The sequence below is a fragment of the Cricetulus griseus genome, chromosome 2 (assembly GCF_003668045.3).
Source record: "Cricetulus griseus strain 17A/GY chromosome 2, alternate assembly CriGri-PICRH-1.0, whole genome shotgun sequence".
NCBI classification, from domain to species: Eukaryota; Metazoa; Chordata; class Mammalia; order Rodentia; family Cricetidae; genus Cricetulus; species Cricetulus griseus.
Window position 1 is genome coordinate 433,816,081 of NC_048595.1, and position 21,949 is coordinate 433,838,029.

The 21,949-nt window shown below is 38.7% G+C and overlaps 1 protein-coding gene across 2 annotated transcripts in view; it reads left to right on the top strand.

The window, feature by feature from the left end:
• Nucleotides 1–21,949, top strand: part of Nyap2 (neuronal tyrosine-phosphorylated phosphoinositide-3-kinase adaptor 2) — a 223,821-nt gene that overhangs the window by 148,667 nt on the left and 53,205 nt on the right. For both annotated transcript variants that reach the window (XM_035441056.1, XM_035441057.1), the window contains exon 4: nt 16,194–16,403. In XM_035441056.1, coding sequence (XP_035296947.1) covers nt 16,194–16,403 — 210 coding nt within the window. The remainder of the gene's footprint in view (nt 1–16,193; nt 16,404–21,949) is intronic.

Genomic DNA, 21,949 nt, shown 5'->3' on the forward strand with positions numbered 1-21,949 from the left:
TGTTGTCCCTAGGCAGGTGGGTATGGGCACTATTTTAAAAAGTAGCAGAGCAAGCCAAAGGAAATGAGCCAGTAAGTAGCTTTCTTCCATGATCTTCACTTGAGTTCCTACCCTGATTTCTCTCAGTGATTGACTGTGACACATGGCCGTGTGAGCTGAATAAACCCTTTCCTCACCAAAACTGATTTTAGTTAGTGCTACAGAAGGCAAGTTAATATGCTTATCGTGAAATGTCTGACCTTGTCTCTTATTCCCTGTAAAGGCTTTTCTGTCACTGCCATGTCATAAGCACCCTTTGTAGGGTCCATTGTGAACTCCTTCCCCTCATTCTTTGTAGGAGCTTTATTCCTCTATGTATTAAAGGTTCTTCTGGCCTAAGACCAACAGAGGTGTAATGACATATGTGTAAAGGCATGATCAGGGCATGTGATGTGAGTGGTTTTGCCATAAGAGCTAACACTTGTCCAGATCAGGATCAACTGTGCATTGGTCCCAATAACTGATGGCAATTTTTTAAGACAAGGGTCATATGCAGTTCTCAATCCATGTCCATAGTACTTATGAGTGCATTTTGTATCATCAGTTGATTCTTGAAGAGTTACTGATTTTTCCAAATCTAAACTTTTTATTAAAGTGCTAAAATATCATTATAAATTATTGATTAAATAATTAAATAACCATAGTTATTCACAGGGAGCCAAGATCAACACTAGTTAAGATAGTTAAAGGTTCCAGGTAAAAACCATCGATGACTCAGTCTTAGATAATTTATACATACTGTATTACAAACAATTTACATATTAAATATGAAAATATGTTTTAGCCAAAATATCAGTACAATTACAGATTGAGAGATAAAGACAACACTCATCCAGCAACAAAAATAAAAGCAAATAATTTTGATGCAGGTAAAATAAGTATTAGTATAAGTTCTATGAAAAACAGCAGAGCACAGATCTTCACCAGTGGGTGCTGGAAGCAGTCTTTGTAGTTGGTGAGCTGGGCTAGGCTCCAGGTGGCATTGAATATGGCCTGCTTACTGTTGAATTTTATAGAAAATTGAAAGAAAGATAAGATAAGCATAAATATTCATTTTCACAGTTTTGCTTAAAATTTATTTGTTAAACCAGCTTTAAGGTTGCCTTGCTGTACTATAAGATAGTTTGGAAAAAATATGTGTAAGTGTCTTTATGAATATACTGTGTGTGTGTGTGTGTGTGTGTGTGTGTGTGTGTGTGTGTGTGTGTGTGTCTAAAAGATCAGCAGCCCAATTCCCCAGGGCAGCAGATAGATGATAGATGTCCCTCTAACTTGGAATTTTAGGACAAGACAAACTTCCGCAGCTACAGATTTTTATTCCCCCAAATTTACCTTAAAGATTGTTGCAATTAAAATGATATATATTCCATCCTAGAGCCTTCATGCAGCATCTGATGGAAGTAGAAGCAGATACTCACAGCTAAACACTGAACTGAACTGGAATCCAGTTGCAGAGAAGGAGGAGTGATGAGCAAAGGGGTCAAGACCAGGCTGGTGAAACCCACAGAAACAGCTGACCTGAACAACGGGTTGCTCATGGTACCCAGACTGATAGCTGGGAAACCATCATAGGACTGTTCCAGAGCTCATGAATGTGGGTGTCAGTAAGGAGACCTAGGAAATCTATGGGGCCTCTTGTAGTAGATCAGTACTTATCCCTAGCATTGGAGTAGACTTTGGAGCCCATTCAAAATAGAGGGATACTCCCTCAGCCTAGACACATGGGGAAGGGCCTAGGCCCTATCCCAAAGGATATGACAGACTCTGAAGATCCCCCCCATGGAAGGCCTTACCCTCCTTAGGGAGCAGAAAGGGTAGGGGATAAGGGTAGGGTGCTAGTGAGGGGCAGGGGAGGAGGGGAGGGAGAGGGAACTAGCATTGACATGTAAAACAAATATTGTTTCTAATTTAAATAAAAATAGAAAATTGCTATACATGGAAGTATCCTATAAAACATTGATTTTTACATATTTCAGAAGGGTGATCACAGGACCCCAGCTATATCCAGAAGGAATGTGCAGTTCATTTGAAAAGAGGGAACTGCAAAGGGGTGAAAGTCCCAGAGTTCCTTGCATTTTCCTCTTCAGCTAGAGCTGGATGAAGGATCTGACATCTTAAGTGAATAACCCTGATACCTGGAGCATAAAGAACTATGCCATTTCTGCCCCCATGGGAACAGCTTTCAGGATGCTGAATAAAGTCTAAGCCTTGAAGATGGAGGGAGGCAGAAGGAGATGGAGAGAGGTAGAGAGAGTGGAGGTAGATGGAGAGGGTGGATGGGTACAGGGTGGAGGTGAGGGGTGAAGAGATTAGAGGAAGGTGGAAGGAGATGGAGGGCCATCATATAGACTGAACCTCCCCTCTTGCCCCCCCCCCGCCCCCGTCACAAGTAGCAACTCTGAGAACAAACTGGCTGTGCTTGTTATAAAAAGGTCCAAACCTCATACTGCCAGGAGTATGACAGTCACTAAAATCCAACTGCTTATATGTTTTTCAAATATCATAAATATTTTGATTTCCTTTTAATCCATTAAATGCCCCCTCCTTCAAAGTTAAGCTTAAATTAGAGAAAACTAATCAGAACTCACAGAAAAACTAGCAAGGATTCAAATTTTATTTTAAAATATATATTCCACCACAGAGGCATAAGAGATAACACTAAACTCCAAAATACAGACTAGCTGACACAAAAACGGGGGGGGGGGCTTGGTTGGTGCCTTTATGCTGAATGACCTTCCAGAATAATTTTATAAGGGCAGAGCTACAGATGCAAAAGCAGCTGTGGAAACACTTGTCCGTTACTCACTCTTCTATTAACTTCCAAGGCTTTCCTCGATAAGTCTTTATCCAGATGCTAATTAAGCAGAGGCATGCGTTACACATCATTTTTTAATATCCACTCCTCATAGTAAAACGAAACCTGCAGGATGCAGCTTCCCCTGTTAAAAGCAGTCCTGACCTAGTTCCCTGTGAAATCAATGGAGGGCTTCAGAAGACTGTGAGTAGCTGACATTTAAGGAAGCCGGCTCTCATAATCTGGGTTGCCGTGAAATATGTTTCCCTGGGCTTCGGTTATCATTTATCTCCCCCTGTCTCCTTCCTTCCTCTTCCCCTTTCATTACCTCCCTCCCCTTTTTTCTCTCCCCCTTCATCCTTCTGGCTTCCCTTCCTTCTTGCTATTCTAACAGCAGAGAAGGCTACAGTAGGTGTGGAGACAGGGAAGTGAGGTCATGCCACTGTTATCGGCCCCCAAGGAGTTGTGAGTTCAGCTACATATGAGGTGATTTCTAGTAAGCAAAGACTGAGTCTGAGGCTGGAGGAGAACAAAAGCCTAAACCCTCTGCTCCTTTCATGCAACTATATTGCAGGCAAAGCAGGATTGACTCATCAGATCATAGCTTTTAGATACTTAGTGTCCCAAGGCCATCAGAGTAGGATCAAGATCAGTACCAGCTAGATGGATAAGTCACGGCCCTTCCTACACTCAGGAACACACAGAGTATACATCTGAAAAGAGGCGCTCCCATCACGGGTTAATGTGCACCCACATAGATGGTTAGTGTGAATGAACTCTTGGCCCTAGATCCTGGAGATACTGGCTCATGGTGAACTTCAGGGTCATTAATCTCAACTGAGAGACTAATGGGAAAAGGAGTGTAAATTCCCTCGCTAGGCATATCCATAACGAGAACCCTTCAAAGGCCCAGAAATTTCTATTAAAGATGAAACACAAACATTAAAGTTAGGAATCAGCATTACTGCTCCCCATTTGCTCATGCCAATCCTAAGACCCACAAAAGTACAAATACAAGTATTTACTGTGGTAAAGTCTATGTGCTGTTCAACTATACTATACCATACTATAATGATTTTAGTAATTATAAGTATATAGTTATATAATAGTAAATTACCACAGTGTTTCTTCTTCTTCTTCTTCTTCTTCTTCTTCTTCTTCTTCTTCTTCTTCTTCTTCTTCTTCTTCTTCTTCCTCCTCCTCCTCCTCCTCCTCCTCCTCCTCCTCCTCCTCCTCCTCCTTCTGCTTCTTCTGCTTCTTCTGCTTCTTCTTGTCCTTTCCAAACTGAAAAATGTCCCACAAAATACTAGCCCCTAATCTTGCCTTAACACTATTCCAATTGCTATTCTGGTTTCTTGGACTACTTTGGCTGACTCATATAAATGCAAGCATACACTTCTGGGCCTGGAATACTTTGCTCAGCTCAATGTCTTCAAGGCTCAACCCTTCAGAGTTTCTTTGTTTTTAAGGCCCATGCATATAGCACTGCTATCCATTCGTTCATTGGTGTTTCTTTGGAGTGCTTCCACTTCTCCCCTGTGTTACCAGTGCTATGCGGAACACTGGTGTACAATGATCCGACTGGGCCTGGGGTTTCTGTTTCGGAGTATGAAAGTAGTTGCTGGGTCTGTAATAATTCTGTGTTTTATTTTTGGGGAACTGCCAGACTTTTCTGAAGTAACTACTATTTTTTGTTCTCACCAGTTATGTATAATAGTTCTGCTACCTCTACGCTCTAGGCAACTCTTTTTATTTTTTTCAAATAGAAATCTTAATGGTCATGAAATTTCATATATCAAGTTTGACTTGTATTTCCATATGATTAATAATGCTGATCATTTTCTATGCATTTATTAGCCATTAACATATTGTCTTCAGAGGAATATATAACCAAGATATTTTCCATTTAATGCTGTATGGTTTGAATCTTTGAGGTTAATACTGAGTTATAAAAGTTCTATAAATAACCCAGGTATGCAGAAGGCAGAGGACATTGGGGTATTTTTCGTTTCCATTTTCTTCTTGTTCCCTCAGAATAGCGTCTTTCATTGAACCAGGATCTCTATTTGAGGTAGGTTTGTTCTCCAGCTTCCAAAGCCCCCTGCCTCTGCTTCCCAGCACTGGAGTTACAGGGATCCATGGTCATGTAAAACTTTTTAAATGAGTGCTAGGGATTTGAACACATGTCCTCCCAGTTGCACAACAAATGCTCTTATTCACTACGCCATCTCCCCAGCTCCTAGTTAATCATTTATTAGACATATATCTTGTAACTATTTCCTTCCATTCCATAGACTGTACATTCATTCTGCTTATTGCACCCATTGACTCATACATTTTTCAGTTTGATTTATTCTAATTCATTTACTTTTGATTTTGTTGCTTGTGCTTTGTTGTTAAATTCAAAAATTATTCTCACCTGTCACTTAGAATTTTCTCTTATGTTTTCTTTGTGTGTCACAACTTAAGACAGTTTTAAATAATGGAATGAAGATTGGAATTATGTTTGCAACAGAGATGTCACTTTTCTGAGGGAATGCATGTAACAGACAAAGTCACTGTTACACAAACAGGCACAGGAAAGAAAATGGGCAGAGTTAAGACTGAACGCCTTGGAAAGGAGTCTGACTCTCTTTTCCCTGATGTAGCTTTCTGATTCTAGTGGCGCATTTTCAATTTCACTTAAAATATCCTTTTGTGGAGAAAGATCAAAACCAGTTCACACATGCCCAATTAGAATTTATATGTGCATTTCTTCCCTTAGATGCTCTGACATATTTTATATTGTCTTACAATGGTTCCAAAACACCCTTATTCTCTCCAACCATTGATTTCTAGAGAATAGGTAAATTGAAATTAGGGGAAAAACCAGTTCTATGTACATGCAACACTGCACCCATAAGTTTTATTATCCTTGGAGGAGTCATTGTTTCAATTTTGTGAATTTTTGTATGAATGTCATCTTCATCTCCCTCAAATATGGCCATCAGTCATTGTGATTGCACTAATATGCAGTTATTTGCATTGGCAGACATTAAATGCTCCCGTTATCCATTATGGCAGGGTGCCATTCTCCTTAGCATTTAATGTTTGTTTCAGAAACATTCACAAATGCATTTTCAGAGTCACATCTTTCAAGAATAATAGAAATGGTATTTTTCTTCTCATAAATTAATATTTTTAGTGCTTAAATGTTTCTAATTCTTTTAGTATGGAGGTTTTTTCCATCTATCTGTTAAAATGATTTTAGTCTTAATTAAATGTGATCGCACCTGTGCATATACTCAACTACCCACACACTTCCCACTTAACAGTGGAAAATCTTGCTTTTCCTTCAAAATTTAAAAATAAATCGAACTATGACCTTTCTTTTTTTTAAAAATGCATAGGCATTTAAGACTGAAAACATTAAGAAATGTTAAGTGAGGTTTTTCCTTGGCTTTCTTATGTCAACTCCCTATTTTATCTCCTAATGGTTGTCATTGATGTAACAGAGTTGTCTGACTTTTCGTTTATGAGATAACATAGCTGAAGCAACCAATGAAATAATCAGAAACCAGCCACATCACTGTGTGTCTTTGTGTGTTCTTAGACAGCCTGATATTTCCTTATGTAAGAATTTGGGGGTAATCATAACAGAAAATAAATGGACTATAGAGATGATCTTCAATTTTGAAGTGCTGAAACATTTTTCTCTTCCTATAGTTTTTTTTTCTCAAAATATTCTTTAAAATGTGAAAATAGATAAGTCCCTATGTTATTTTTTACTTTTTCCCTTCACTTGAGAAAAAGAGGCTAATTAGAAAATTTCTTTCAAAAATAGGTAAAGCTATAAAAGTAGAAGGACCTAAGCAAGTTAACAATCTAAATTATTTCAAGCAATGATAAAAATTTTCTATAATTTTCAGCAGTGGCACTGACTTTTCATATTAGAAATAACAAAATACACAATACTGAGGATCAACTCTAGAAATTTCAATTTAATTGTGGCTTAAGAATAAAGAGCTTAAAAACAAGAAACTATCCCCCAAGCCTTTAATAAGCAGTAAGGAACCAGAGAGTCTAATGTAGATCCCAGTGTAGCACGAATCCTTGCATTGCTGACTTTGAAGTCACTTGAGTCTACATTCCTCCAGATAAGAACATGGGTACTCAGAAGAGGACAGTGACCTGAGAGTTAATTAGAGACTATTTCTAAGCTGGTACTCAGGTGCTTATAACTCCAAAGAAAATTCTGGAACACTGTTCCTATACCATGCTGCTGGTGGGACTCCCCACACCAAAATGCCCAAGAGGTGTGAACTCTTTACACACAGCTCCCTGATGGCAGGTATTAACTCATACTCTACATTATTAATACTAGTTTTTATATCCTCTAAGAATATTTAGGCCATTTCTAAATTATATGGTACTAAATGCTGCAACAGGAACCTTGATTTTGATTCATGAGTACTTACTAGCAATTTCCAATAGAGTAATTCAATCTTGGTGATATATAAAATCATTTCCCATCACCAAAGTTCTTCTAGCTTTGAAAATCCCCTCTAATGGAGTCTTTCCTTCCTTCCCTGAGTCATTCTCTTCGTCTCCTACTGTTCAAAGGATTCTTCTGCTTTGATCACTTAAAAGTAGAACAAAACAGAGACGGTAGTTGCATCAATAAAATTCCACGTTTTTCCTTATCAAAACATCTATCTGTTTGAATTCCTTTTAATAGATAATTACTGTATTGTTTTTCTCATGATATTAGTAAGCAGAAACTCTTCAAATGAAGATGAATGCTTCTGAATTTCTTACTGAAGAATAACCAAAATTATAGCCGTTGGAAAAAAAAAGTCTGTTCATGTCTACTTTTCCAGGGTTTTGCTTCATTTCTTCTAGACACTGCATGTGGGGTTTCATGGCTTTAGGAAAGGCATTATTTTATAAAAACATCCATATTCTGTCCATGACAAGAAAACATTTAATTGTTTTAAAATCTCATAAGGACATACTTAGCTTTGTAGTTTGAAAATAATAGGCATTACTAGGGAGATGGACACATAAAACATGACTTCTGTAAAGTACTTCGGTTCCCATGAATCCTATTTCCAAAGAGAAATTCTTCTTTTGGCAGGTGGCCACACATTCACCTGTATTAAATACAAACCCTAAAAGTTGTTTATAAAGATGAAACACCAGTAAACCTTTAGTAGTTCAGCCTCTCAGCATCAGGACTATGCAGCCCTTTGCAAAGGATGTGTTAGAACTTGGTGGCACACTCATGTTTGGGTAGGGACATCTAGAGTTCTGTGGGTTTTGTGAGAGCAGAGATAAAGCCAGCATGATCATTAACCTCTGACTTGGTAACTTTTCATGTCCCCATTTTGATTGATTTTGCCTCCTGGTTAGAATTTCCTAAAAGCTATGATATACTGTCTTACCCCCCTCCTCTCTCTCTTTCTCCCTTCCTTTTTTTTGAGACAGGGTTTCTCTATAGCTTTGGAGGCTGTCCTGGAACTCACTCTGTAGACCAGGCTGACCTCAAACTCATAGAGATCTGCCTGCTCTTCCTACTGACTGCTGGGATTAAAGGCCTACACCACCACTGTCTGGCCCCTATTTCTTAAGAACTAAGTAAATACAAAAATCTGTAGCTTCTTTATATGTCAGCTCAGATACTACTCTTCCCACATGGAGCATATTTTCATCAGGAAGTGAACATATTGTGGATCCTGAACCTCTGCCCTTTTACCTGACTGTTGAAAGTCTGGGCTGTGCTGTTTGGTGAGGCTGGACATTTCCCAAGTGTTGGCTTGCCTACTTTCTATGTGCTTGTGTGTATGTTTATTCTCAAACAGCATTGACTTTCCGGGGCAAGGGTAACCAAGGATCTAGCAGTTCTCTCAGAATTATTAATGCAGGAAGTTCTGGCTCCAGGCAGGAGCAGAATCAGTGTAGAAAAGAGGATGCACATGCAGTGTGATGGTCACAGACCCTCGGCTTGACAGACCTCTCACTCCATTATCAAGGTGCAATAGAAAGGGAGTTAGAACTCAAATCATCATAAAGTGATGCTGATGGTGAAATTAAATACATGAAACCACGTGATAATAAAGTGTAAATAAGCATGATAGTACTTGAGATGTGGAAAGGACTTTAAAGATGGTCTGGTATTGTATGACACACCATAGTCAGGAGTGAAGGAATACAGCCGTAGAAAGAAAGGTGCTGCCTCATTGCTCACCAGGCCGTTTCTTGGTAACATACCTGAGTAGGCTTTGGTTTCCTCATTATTAAAATGGGGATGATACAGTTACAATGCAGTAATCATGGTCTGCTTGTGAATCTTAACAGAACTTGACTTCTGTCTTACTTCATGTAACTGCTTCTGTCTTAGAGAGTGCCTTTAGCATGGTGGTCACCATGTCAGCTCATTGTCATATTGCTTAAAATCAGAGAGCCTGGCCTGAAAATGATCATAAAGATGGAGTGAGCTGTGTACCTTTTAGAGGTGTATTTATAAGCCTAGTTAAGGCAGGGAATCTTGATCATTTTGATTTTCTCTAGAATTGTCACAGAGGTACAGTGTGATACTTAGGATCTTTAGAAAAAAATTTGTTCCAAGCTTATCATTTTATTTGGGAAATCTAAAATATGGTCAATGTTACTTCCTCAGAGTCCCAGAGGTTACAGAATGAAGCAGAGTATCAACTCTAAATCATCTCAATCCCATAACAGCATGGGGGAACACTAGCTTACATTTAATTTTCCTTTAATATGTAGCTTATGTTGAAATTATTTTCATGTTGAAGTGTTTACTATTTCCTTTTCAGTATTTTCTAGGAATCTTATATTGACCTTTGTTACTACAGAAACCAGTCTTATTTAACTTCTTACTAATGATTCTTTGTTGCTAGTCTGAATAGAAAACTACAAAAATTTGGGTGTGGTACCATCCCCATTCAAATTCATGTTAATAATATATGTAAAGTATATGGGTGATTATTCCAGTCTATCTATTGTATATTTGATATAAATTTACGAAAAACATGGTATTTAAAATAATTCTTAAGTATTCCCTAAAGATTACCCATTTCATAAAGGAGTTTTTCTAGAATTAAAGCAAGGAGGAAAACAAGGTTAAGGAACTGAGCTTTCTGTTTAGTGGGTAGAGGACATGTGAGTGCATGTCCATATGCCATGTCATGTGTGTAGAGAGGAGAGGATAACTTTTGGGAGTCAGTTCTCTCCATTTCTTTGGGTTTCTGGATTCTAACTTAAGCTTGTGCTGCAAGTGTCATTTTGCCAGCCAAAACTTTTGAGATTTATTTGGCAACTTACCTAACATTTTTCCTCCTTAATTTTTCTGTCAGTATATGTATAAAATCTTTTCCTTCATTAGAAATTCAGCAATCTTACATTTAGACTAGAACTAATATGTTTTTGTTTTTAAAAAAATCTGTGCTCAGATAGTTCAAATGCTGCAAAAATAACAACCCCTCTAAAACTTAACGGTTTAATTCAATGCAGCATATCCTTGGGTCATGCATGTTTCCAACCAAGATTTTATCGAAGATGAGGAAACAATCAATTAATGGATTGAAAGCTGAGTCTCTGTTAATGGGGGATTTCCAAGTGCAGGCTCTGCCAGCTCTTGACCTCAACAAATTCCATTATGCAACAGAAGCAAGAGCCTGAATATGCCATGGGGACAGCTATGAACACAGCTTGAATAAGCAATCCCCAGTCCCCCACCTACTACTGGCTACAGCATGGTTATATCACTCTCTCTTACTGGAAGGAATAAGATGTTGGTTAGGTTGATGGCCAGAGAGAGAGGCAAGTGGATTTTGTGAGTAGCCTCTACCCAGAGATTATTTCAGCTTTCATTCTATGAACACAATGGCAATTGTAAGTGGCATTCTTCCAGTAAGTTGTCTCTCTGTCCTGCTCTGTTGGGCTTTCCTGATGCAAGCTTTACCATAATAGTTTGATACTCTAGTGCTGCTTGTTGATTTGGTGGATGATTTTTAGATAATTTGATGGTAATGTCTCTATAACTGTCCCAGGCTTATATCATCATCTTGGACAGCTGAAGAATTTTTTAGCACAAACATTGTCCTAGTGGAAGGATAAGTAATATTTCCTGGGAAAGTAAACATGATTGTTAAATTGATTTCATTGCACCCATGAGAAAAGAGCAATTGACTTCTAAGTCAGCCGCAGAGTTCCAGTGTGCTGAACTAAGTGGAGCCATGAGCATCCTGGTTCTCTGTAAAGTTTTGCCAATTGTCATGTGTAAGCTTGGGCAAGTTACAAAAGGTCTTTGAGGCATTTTTTACTAATTCAGAGGGTTAGAGGTGGGCTAGCAATGGAGCTCTGTTTGTGGAGTGCTTTCATAGCATGAAGCCGTGGGTTGTCCGTCCCCCCCCCCCCGGCATCTCATAAATCCTGATATTGTGCACACCTGTAATCTCAGCACCTGCATGATAGAGGTGGGACAATCGGGAGTTCAAGGTCTGTGGCTATGTAGCAAGTTGGTGAGCAGCCTCGGATACATTAGACCCCATCTTTTAAAAAAAATCCATCAGGCTTTGGTGCCTACTAAGCTCTGCCTCAGTGTGCCTCTTCTTGATACCATGATTTCATACTGTTTACCTTCTTAAAAGAAACTTGGAGTCTCAATTTTATTTAAAATGATCACATCTGCAAATGACTGAGCTGTGTGTGTGTGTGTGTGTGTGTGTGTGTGTGTGTGTGTGTGTGTGTGTATTGAAGAGAGAGCCTCTCTAGAATGTCAAAACTGACCCCAAATGGCAGGGTTCACACAAGAATGAAGGGACAATGATAAATGAAAATTCCTCCCTCATCCCACTGCCCTTTGATTGTGGAGACAGAAGACCTTTTGCCCTGTCCTCCTAGAGATTCAGGAAATGAGATGACAGAAGGTCACAAAGGGACCCAGTGCTTGTCTAGACTTGTAGGTAAACTGTCTCTGTCTGGCAGTGATCAGCTCCACACAGCATTGTTTTAGAAAGACACAATAATATGCAATTAGAGTTCAGGTTAGGGTCACAGAGAGAAAAGGAGTTCATTTGTGTTATAAGGAAGACATGACCAAAATGAGACACGCGACCTCACTGTGGATTCACCAGGGTGTTTATCTAAGAAAACAGAAAGAAGTTAGTTCTGAATTGCTTCAGAAATAAGCACACTGCTGTGACTGGCATGTGTCCCTTACTAAATCCTCTATTAGTAGTAATGGTGGGCGAGGCCTTGAGACTTTCTCCCCTGTGAATGGATTAATGCAGGGTCACAGGAAGAGATCGAGTCTTGTGTAAGTGTGATTCTTATAAAAGATGAGTTTGCTTCTCTCTATTTCTATCTGTGTCCTCCCCTCTCCTTTCATTGGCCTCCTCTGTCCTTCCCTTTCTCTGTCTCCCCTCCCTCTTCCTTGCTTGTTCTCTTTCCCTTCAACCTTCTGTCAAGGGACGGTGACACACTGAAGGCCCTTGCTAGTTGTGAGCTTTCCTGTCATGGAATTTCATGCTGTAGAAATATAAGAAATAAATATGTATTCTTTCAGCCACCCACTCACTATTAGCACAGTTGTTCATTGGATGAACAGAGTGTGTAGAAAACAGTCATTACCTATCTACAATGGGAGCTGCTACATAGGCACTGAGACACTATGAATCCTAAGAAAGTTTCCACAAGACATAACAAGCATCTTGTGGACAGTTTATGTTACTAAATTCAAAACTGATTTGAACTGATGTTAAACAACATCAATATATTTGGATATGGGTAATTGTCTTTACATCCTGAATAGATTTCCTGGAACCCACAGCAGTATTGCTTAATTTCATACATTTAATCTAATTGTCTGACCAATTAGTTCTTAATTCAGTTTTTTCACTTTCCAGATGTCTCTTTTTTGACAGTTATTTTGAGGAGTTATAGCATTATTTTATTGAGAAAACTTATTTAGTTTTGAAAGCAGTTCTTAAATATGTACATGGGGGAAAGATTTATTAAAAACTCAAAACTCAAAAAATATGCTTATAAATCCTTACTAATATTTTGTCTCTGCTTTCTAATCAAAAAGCATACATAAAGGTACACACATTTAAACCTGAGCAGTACAGACTCTTGGAAACTTTGTTCAAGTTTCTCTAAATACACCTCCAAATTTAACTGAAACTAACCCTTGGCACTTAGAGAGAAACACACAAAGAAGAAAAGCATTTTTCCTTCTTGTTTCCAAGCTGCACTGGGCTTTTAAATAGTTGAGGCTTGAGGACTAAATGATAAGCCACTGATATTTGTGGTGTGATGAGAATAAGAATAAAGAAAGCAATTTTGAAGGAGATGCCTTAATGTAAATCTTCTCCTTCAATGTTTAAAGTTTGTCTGAGAGAACAGTATTGGACACAGCTTTGAGTTTGAGCTCTTTATTCTATTTATTTATATTTGGGCTAGTTTCAACACTAGTGGATCTTGTATATGTGACAAGGTATTAAAGGTGTCAGAGAGACACGGGAAGGATGGAAGAGATAGATGGGAGGAGGGTGGGTCTTACTTCATAAACCGATGGCAGCACAAGCAACCAAGTAGGAGAGTTAAAATGTGGGAGAGGAATTCAGGTGAAACAGACAGGTCCTTAAATGTGAGGTGGTGGCGTTCAGAGGCCAGAGTTGCATTTTCTTTGAGACTGTGAAGAAACATCTTGGGAATGGCCTCTGTTGATCATGTCTGGTGCTGATTTAATTCCATTTGTCTCAGGGCACCGAATAGCAGGTGTTGGTTAAACATTCTTGTCCTAATGATTATGATTAAGTATGTTATCATTAAAATATTTTGTCTTCTCATATTTGAGTTCAGTGTAACTATACCCTAACTTTATAACATGTGTCTTTAGAGGCCTGAACTCTTTCTGATATTGCAATTGGATCAGACTACCTTTCTGGTTTGTTCATCACATGGAGTGTAATTCCTCTATTTATGTAGCTAGCAGGGGCTAGAGCAGTGTGAAATAAAAGAAGAGCAGCCAGTGAGAACAGAAAGGCTGTTTATTCAGGGTTTCCATTTGGCAGAGTCTCACAGCAGGAAGAGGAATGGGAGAGCAAAACGGCAAAAATGTGAAATTAAACTGGCCCACAGGTGCTTCTCTATAATCACTATGTAAACAAACTGTGTCCTTGCCCTTACTTAACAGCTTCCCCTTGTAACAAATAGCAGAGTGTTGACCAATCATTGCAGCCAATCACAGGCTGAAGCTGCCACCGCACATCCAAATCAGGCACTATAACCGACTGGGCTATTTCTGTCTACCACTTCCTTTTTCTGTCTATAATTACTGCTTGCCAACACTGCCAAGTGGAGCCCTGTGAGGCCCTCAGAACCCTGACCATTACTGCTCAATACACAGAAGCCTGCTCTTTTGCCCATGCAGCAAGATAATGAGGAACCGAACATCACATTTGTGTTTAAGCTGTTAAAAGCTGAGGAACATTTGAAGCTAAATTAAAAGACAAGAAAATAAAAATACAGTATTTTTTTTAGATTATTACTGTTTGTTTATCAGAAATCTTTATATGGATTAGACTTCTAATTTGATGATTATTATTGTTATTATTATTATTAAGTGATCAGATTTAAAAAACACCACCAGAATCAAGCCACTTTATTACATTCACTGTCACTTGATTCTCTGGTCCAATTAGAAATATTGTACATAGAAGAAGAACTGATGGCAGAGTTGACAAACTTGCTAAGTAAATTAAGTAAACTACTTACTAAACAGGGTATTTGCTGGTAGGAAAACCAGTCCTAAGAAAAGAAAAACCAAAGCATGAGACTTTCAAGAGTTTGGGGGCAAAGTAAACATGTAGAAAGACAATATGCTATATTACTACACAGATGACCAGAAGGCATGACTATGGCGGTGGTGCCACTTCAGAAGACACTGAAATCCCCAAGCATTAGTTCATTTGCTCAATTAGAGCAAAGACAAGATTTAAGGGTACTCAGGGCAGAGCTTGAAGTTGCAGAAAACATCATTATTTTGTTCAGAAGAGGAAGAGGGTGACAGAAGCTATGACCATTTTGACACTGTTCCTTGCTTACAGTGATTATGAGAGAGTTACATCACAGAGGCAGGGAAGGCCAATATTGCAGACTCTAATAAGGAACTTGGTTATTGTGTTGTGAAATGGAAACTCCTCAATGTGGTTTTGTCAGGTGAATATTATGACCACATTTGTGTTATAAATGGATGTTGTGACTTGTACCTTAGATGTCAAAGAGAATGTCAAGGAAGCCAGTTGTGTCAATTCAAGAGACATAATTCAATCCAACAGCTTGAACTGGGGTTCTTGAGGTAGACTTGCTACCAAGTAGAGAAGGGTGAGGGAAAGTCTCATAAAGAGTTAGTAGACTTTTCTGACTGATGGATTTGAATTTGGGCTTTAGCAGTCAAAGACAAGGACAGACAATCTCTTAGCATGGATGAATGCATGGCCTGGAAGAGCCATTAGTTGAGTGAGAAATAACTGTGCAGTACCTGAAATGATAATTTGTGTTATCTATAAGGCAATCATCAGATAATGAACATAAACTAAGGAGAACAGTCCTGCTTTTGGTGAAAAGTTTTGGAAATCATTAGGAATTAGATAAGACTTTTGTTGGAACCAGAAAATAAAAATCATACAAAGAAACTATAGTGAATGAGGACAGTGTCTCAGCTATCACCTTAGAGATGACCAGTCTGTAAAGGATGTGTTAAAAAAAAAGAAAATTACAGATGACATGGAAAAGGGGTTTGATGCAGAACACAATGCAAGTAAAGGAAGGATCTGTGAAACTGGAAGAATTGAATACATAAAAATGAGTGGTAGAAGTTGGCCAATCATTAGGAATTGTGGGAAATATTTCAGCTAATAAAACCTACTATATTTGCTTAGCAAAAGCAGTAATGGAGATTGGCTGGGTTGGATTCATGCTACATACAGTACAGTAAAGAAAAGGTGAGGAAGTAGAAAGCAGGAATGAATGTAACATACTCCTTAAAGGAATTCCTTAAAGATGAAACCAAGTGGGGGGGTTAATAAAAAAAAGGGGTTGAGATTCATTGAGGTGTTGTATATCAAAAGAGAAAATGATTTTCTTTCTGGTGATACTAATGTACCCACATCTTGGAGGAAAAGAAAATCCCTCATGGGACCCGTTTTTTGTCATATTTTAAAAACTGGGGTCTTCAGGACTACTCTGTTTTCCACAACATCTTACAAGCACTTAAGAAAGACATTCTGATTTCTAAGAATTATTTAATGGAGGATTTAATTCTTGAATAACAAGTAATTTTGTTAATGCACAGAATCCACTGAGGAGCTAAAAGTCCGAAGCCACAGCACGGAGCCATTACCAAAGTTGGACAGCAAAGAGAGAGGTCATCACGGAGCAGCTTCTTCCAGAGAGCCAAGGAAAGCTCAAGAATGGGACGGAACACCTGGTCCACCTGTGGTCACCAGCAGAATGGGCAGATGCTCCGTGAGCCCCACCTTGTTGGCAGGAAATCACAGTTCAGGTAAGCAGGCCCCTGTCCATCCAGATGTCTCTCTCAGCTTAGAGGCTGCTCTTATGTAGTTATCAATTAGGCAACCATCATCTCAGGCCAGTCTGCCTCCACTCAGACCCCAAACCTAGACACACACAGAAAGGGGTTGGCTCATGCAGCACACCACTGGACCATTACTCACAGTGATGGCAAAGTGATTTCTCAAAGCTCTGCCATGTGGTAGTGTTCAGATAGTAAAACTTAGGACTAAATGACTTCAAAAGTGACTATTGGCCTAAATTAAAGCCACTTCAATTTGTGGAACTGAGTGATTTAGTGTCTGTGGTTCTTTTTCTTAAAAAGCTATTTTAGGCAACTAGGGAAATTTGATCAGAAGTAAAGCACAGGATAGGAATATAACAATAATGATCTGAAGGCACAAGGGGGAGATGCTGTTTTGAGTCACACAATCACTGGGCATATGACATGGCACGAAGTTCTCAAACCCAAACCAAAAGAGAAAACATTAATGTACCTTTCAATTTCATATCTTGAGATTAAAATAGGCAATGCAATTCTGCATGGCTAACAGATAAGTATTATTAAACATCAATTTGTAAAACAGCATATGTTTGCTTTGATTTGATTCATCTACATGTTGGTCTCACAGAGAGCTGTCAATTAAAATAAACAGTGAATAATCAAGGAACCTCCTGCAGTTTTCAGCTTTCTGTTCCGAAAGAATGCTAGGTCTCTGAAGAAAAGACCAATCCTTTCATGTTCTTTTTGACTTTAATACTCATCAAGGAAAGCAATTTACACTAAGTTAACCTGTGTACTCTGTGATATGGTAAGTTAAAATACAGGAGGCCAATGATTTGGGCTTGGGGAGAGATGTTTCTGGGGAAAGACCTAGCCATAGCTACCCAGATTTAGAACTTGAGAACATTAGGTAAAGCTAAATGGTGTGGCCATCCCATGTACTCTATGAAGTACTTATCTTTCAGCTCAAGTGAAAAACTAACAGAGGAAAAATTTGATGCTTGTACAGAAATTCTAAATGATTTTTATATTAAAGTAAAATAGTCATAGTTATACATGATGATTACTCTTACTTGTCAACTGGATACACTCTAGAATCACCCAGAAAGATGTCATTGAGGGATTGTCTAGATCAGTTCAGTTGTGGTCATGCCTGTGGGAGATTATCCTAAGTACAGTAATTGATATGGGAAGATTCAATCCACTATGGGTAGCATCATTCCTTGGTTTGGGCTCTGGGTGTTTTATGAGTTTATCGAGTGAGCAGAGTACTCAGCATGCATGCATTAATTCTCTCTTTACTGTGGTTGTCACTGGCTGCTTCAAGTTCCTGCAAGCCTGGTATTGTGAGATAAAATAAACTCTTTCCCCCTCAAAGTGGTTATTGTAAAGGTATTTTATAATAACAAGTAGAAGTGAAATTAAGAAATTAAAACTGTACATTTTTTCAAAAGCAAAATATATAAATAAAAATAGTAGACAACACTTACCAGCTAAGGCTAATAACTAATTTACAGATTATCAATGTTATCATAGTCTCATCTAAAATTGTACAACTTCTACCTACAGTATGTGAATGGTATATTCAGAAAACAGACATGTTTAATAAAAACAAAAAATGTTATCTGAGTACCTGTGATGCAACAGGGAACATCCTAGGGCCTAGGGATCATAATGATCAGTCAGATATCCTTGCATTGTTTGGTTCTTATTGATAGATAAGTATATCATTGTAATATAATGCTTATTTTAGTCAATGATGTCCCAAGAAATGAAACCAATAGACATGCATGTACAAAAAGATATTAGTTATGAGGGACAGCTTCACATCACCATGGCAGCATGGAAGATACAAACCAGCTGTTTGCAAGTTGATGGCCCAGGAAAGCCCAGGAAAGATAATGCAGATCAAACACAGTATCAATGGCACAAGCCACAGTCTAGGTTCAGAGGCTTAAAAACCACTGTGTCAATGTCCAAGCATGGGAGAAATTGGAAGTCCCAGCTCGAGAAGAGAGAAGAGATATGATCTGTCCTTCTCCTTTTAGACCCTCAATGGGTGGCATGATTCTTACTCATATTGGTGAGCATCTGTTGACTCAAATATTAACCCCTTACGGAGTTTAAAAGAATTCTTTACCAATGATCTTAGATCTCTTATTTCAAGCAAGTTGATATACAAAATATTATGTGAAATAGAAACAAGTGACTTCTTTCTGGGACATTGACTTTGGAAGAAATAATCAAGTGCTTTGGTAGAGAAGATAGTAATTTCTAGAGGTTTACCAGGATAGGACAAAGAAAATGGCAAACTTTCTGGTGGAACCTGAAAACCTACAGGACACATACATACACAAATGTGTTTAGTGTGAAGAACTGAGGACCATTTATTGGGAATCAACTGATGTAGATGAGCGTCTAAAGGTCCCCATGCATTAACTGGAAACACTTTCACCATAAAGTACAAGTTATCAGTCTTCCATGTGGTGGGTGTTATTGGTACTTTAGCTACTGAATTTGGAGGTGTGTAGCTATAGATTTTCTATAAATGTTCCTGGATGCAACCCTGTTCTCAGAGCTCATGGCTCTGCTTTGCTTTCCTTAAGTGTTTGTTTTTCCACAGCCAAGGGTTGAAAAGAGAAGGCTGACTTTTTGAACTTCATCCAATTGGTCAGAATTGAGATCAGAAGATAACTCTGATATCAGCTCTGACTGAAGTGGAAAGGGCCTTCCCTAGAGGGAGCAAGAACCTTCCTCTTGCTCAGTAAAGGAGAGTGTTTGCACCTACCTAGTAATGGGAAAATGAACTTGCTTAATCTTACGCACTTAACTACCACACCATAATTAGGCTTTGAACATTATAAAACAAATAATTGCTGGTCTTTATTTTAAGATACAAAGAATGCAGTTTGTTTTATATTATGGAGCATCCAACGATGACTTTAAGTTTGAGTGACAAGAACGCCATTACCTGAAAATGGGTGGTGTGTGTGAGATGTTGAACAAGTAATCAGAGTCTGGCATTGAATCCTGATTGTTAATTAGAGAACATGTTTGGATATATAAGTGAAGGACCAGCAGACAGTAGGAATTACAGGTTTGGAGCTAATGAGATTCAGCAGAACTTCAGGCCTGAACTAGAGATCTTAGGAATGGTTGAAAGCATAGAGTAGATGTGCCATACATGAAGAAGAGAGGAGTCATGAGGCAGAAGGCAATTGACATGGATCCAGGGAGTCTATAGTTTAGAACTTCAAAACACATAGGCTGCTGTGAATGGAAATGATAGAATTGTGTGGTGAATGATTAGACTCTCACTGAACAGTTCATTGCACAGAAATTGGCAAGCACATTCCTTATGTTCTTTAGCACTAGGACATGCACTTTCTAACAAATTCAGAGTTTAAATAAAATTTGTAGGAAGTCTCCACATTCTTCTTCCTCAAGCACCCGAAGCATCTATTTTGCTTTGCAATATTTCAAGCCTGCTCTTTTGACTATAGAGCAACAAACCATCTACTAATGAAAGGGAATGGAAAACATGTTTTTGGTCTCATGCTCTCTACTGTTGGTTTTGCAATAGTTAGACATATATAGTAGGAAAAAAAGAGGGGGATCAAAATATGTTTCTATAGTTTTAAAAATACAAAATGTTTCTGGTGGTGGTGCATACATTTAATCCCAGCATTTGGTGAGACAGAGCCAGGTGAGGCCTCTGTTAGTTCAATGACAGCCTGGTCTGTGAAACAAGTTCCAGGCCAACCAGGCCTACATAGTGAGATCCTGTCTCAAGAAAATAAAATCCAAACAACAACAAGAAAATCCCACAGTGTAGAAGCAAATGCAGAGGCATAATTTTAATGTGGATTCTCTTCTGAGTTTTGCTTGTGAAAGTGTGATTCCCAACAACTGTTACTGTTGCTCAAGTACTTAGTCTTTCCTTCCACTGTGATTTGTTTTTCTTTTCTTCTCTTCTGTTTTTGAAAAAAGCTTATGTTTTGAGCTTTATTTTTCTGAACAGCAAGAGATTAAAATGGGCCAGATAGGTTCTAGAAAACACCATAGTTCCATCAGCGAAGACATGCAGAGAAACCAAATCCCATTCACTGTTGGTGTTTTAAACAAGCCAGCCACCACCTGAAGCTCATGAACCTACAAGATGGCCTGGGTCGGTAATAGGAAATTAGTCACTCATGGAGAACATTCTGGACTTGCTGTTTTGGAAGAGAAGAGAAAGAGCCAATCCTAACTGCCTCTCCTTCTGCACATTTCAATATTTCCTTTGGGTTCCAGAGTCATTGAGTCAATAATGCTTTGACAGAAATGCTAGAATAGTCATCCCTCTTTCTTCAGTTGTATAGTTACCAATGATACCATACTGCCTGGGGAGAAGAGTAGTCTATATACACAATTCTCTTTCCCATATCAGTTCCCTTCCTCTGGTGCTCTGATGTGTCCCTTACAGTCACACACACACACACACACACACACACACAGACACACACACAGACACACACACACACACACACACACACACACACACACACACACCTACAACTATAGGTGTGCTTGCACATACACACATTCACATGAACTATTGCGTTACTCAAAGCAGTTTAGCTCCTTGGAATGGCTCTTCTTAATAGCCCTGTTGAGGAATGGAAAAATTGCTGAAGTACAGAAAACATGTCAGCAGATCCCCATTCTAATTAACATTGCCACTGGTTGCTGCAGTAGTTTATTAAAATACTGTTGTTTAGTAAGTCAGAAAATCCCCAGAGGGTGATTTCTGAAAACAGTGGAGAACTGGGACTCACATACTCATGAATATAATGGGGGATGTGGGCGAATTTATAGGAGTAAATACTGTATTTACAAAATCTCAGCCTTCAGTCAGTTACAGTTTCCATAGCTTGTGTCTAACACTGTTTCTGGGGACACGTACATACTCATACATATGCACAATAGACTGTGTGCAATGGTCTCTGTGCTCCAGGATCATACTCTGTTTCTTTATGGCACAGAATTGTGCATCATACATTAATTCTACTTAACCAAGTATATCATTTTTATGATTACCTACTATTTACCTCTAAAATCATTCTAAGAACATAAAAAGATGCAAAATTCAAAAATGATGATGGGCTAAATAGAATACACATACATGGAGATCTCAGATCTTCCCAAGGGCCATTGTTATCAACAATTGAGTAAAGGACATTGTTGCACTTAGGACAAAGATGAACTGAAGCTTGAAGTATTTTTGGCTTGGTGTTGTCAGTCGGGCCTGACTTGAAGCATTTTTAGAAGTAAAACAGAAAGCTTTGGTTTGGAAGCTCTCTCTCTCTCTCTCTCTCTCTCTCTCACACACACACACACACACACACACACACACAGAGAGAGAGAGAGAGAGAGAGAGAGAGAGAGAGAGAGAGAGAGAGAGAGAGAAACACAGAGCGGGAGTTATTGGTTTTTAATTTATGCCTAGACAAGAATTAAAAACATAAAAATGAGAGCAGTAGTAAAAAAAACCC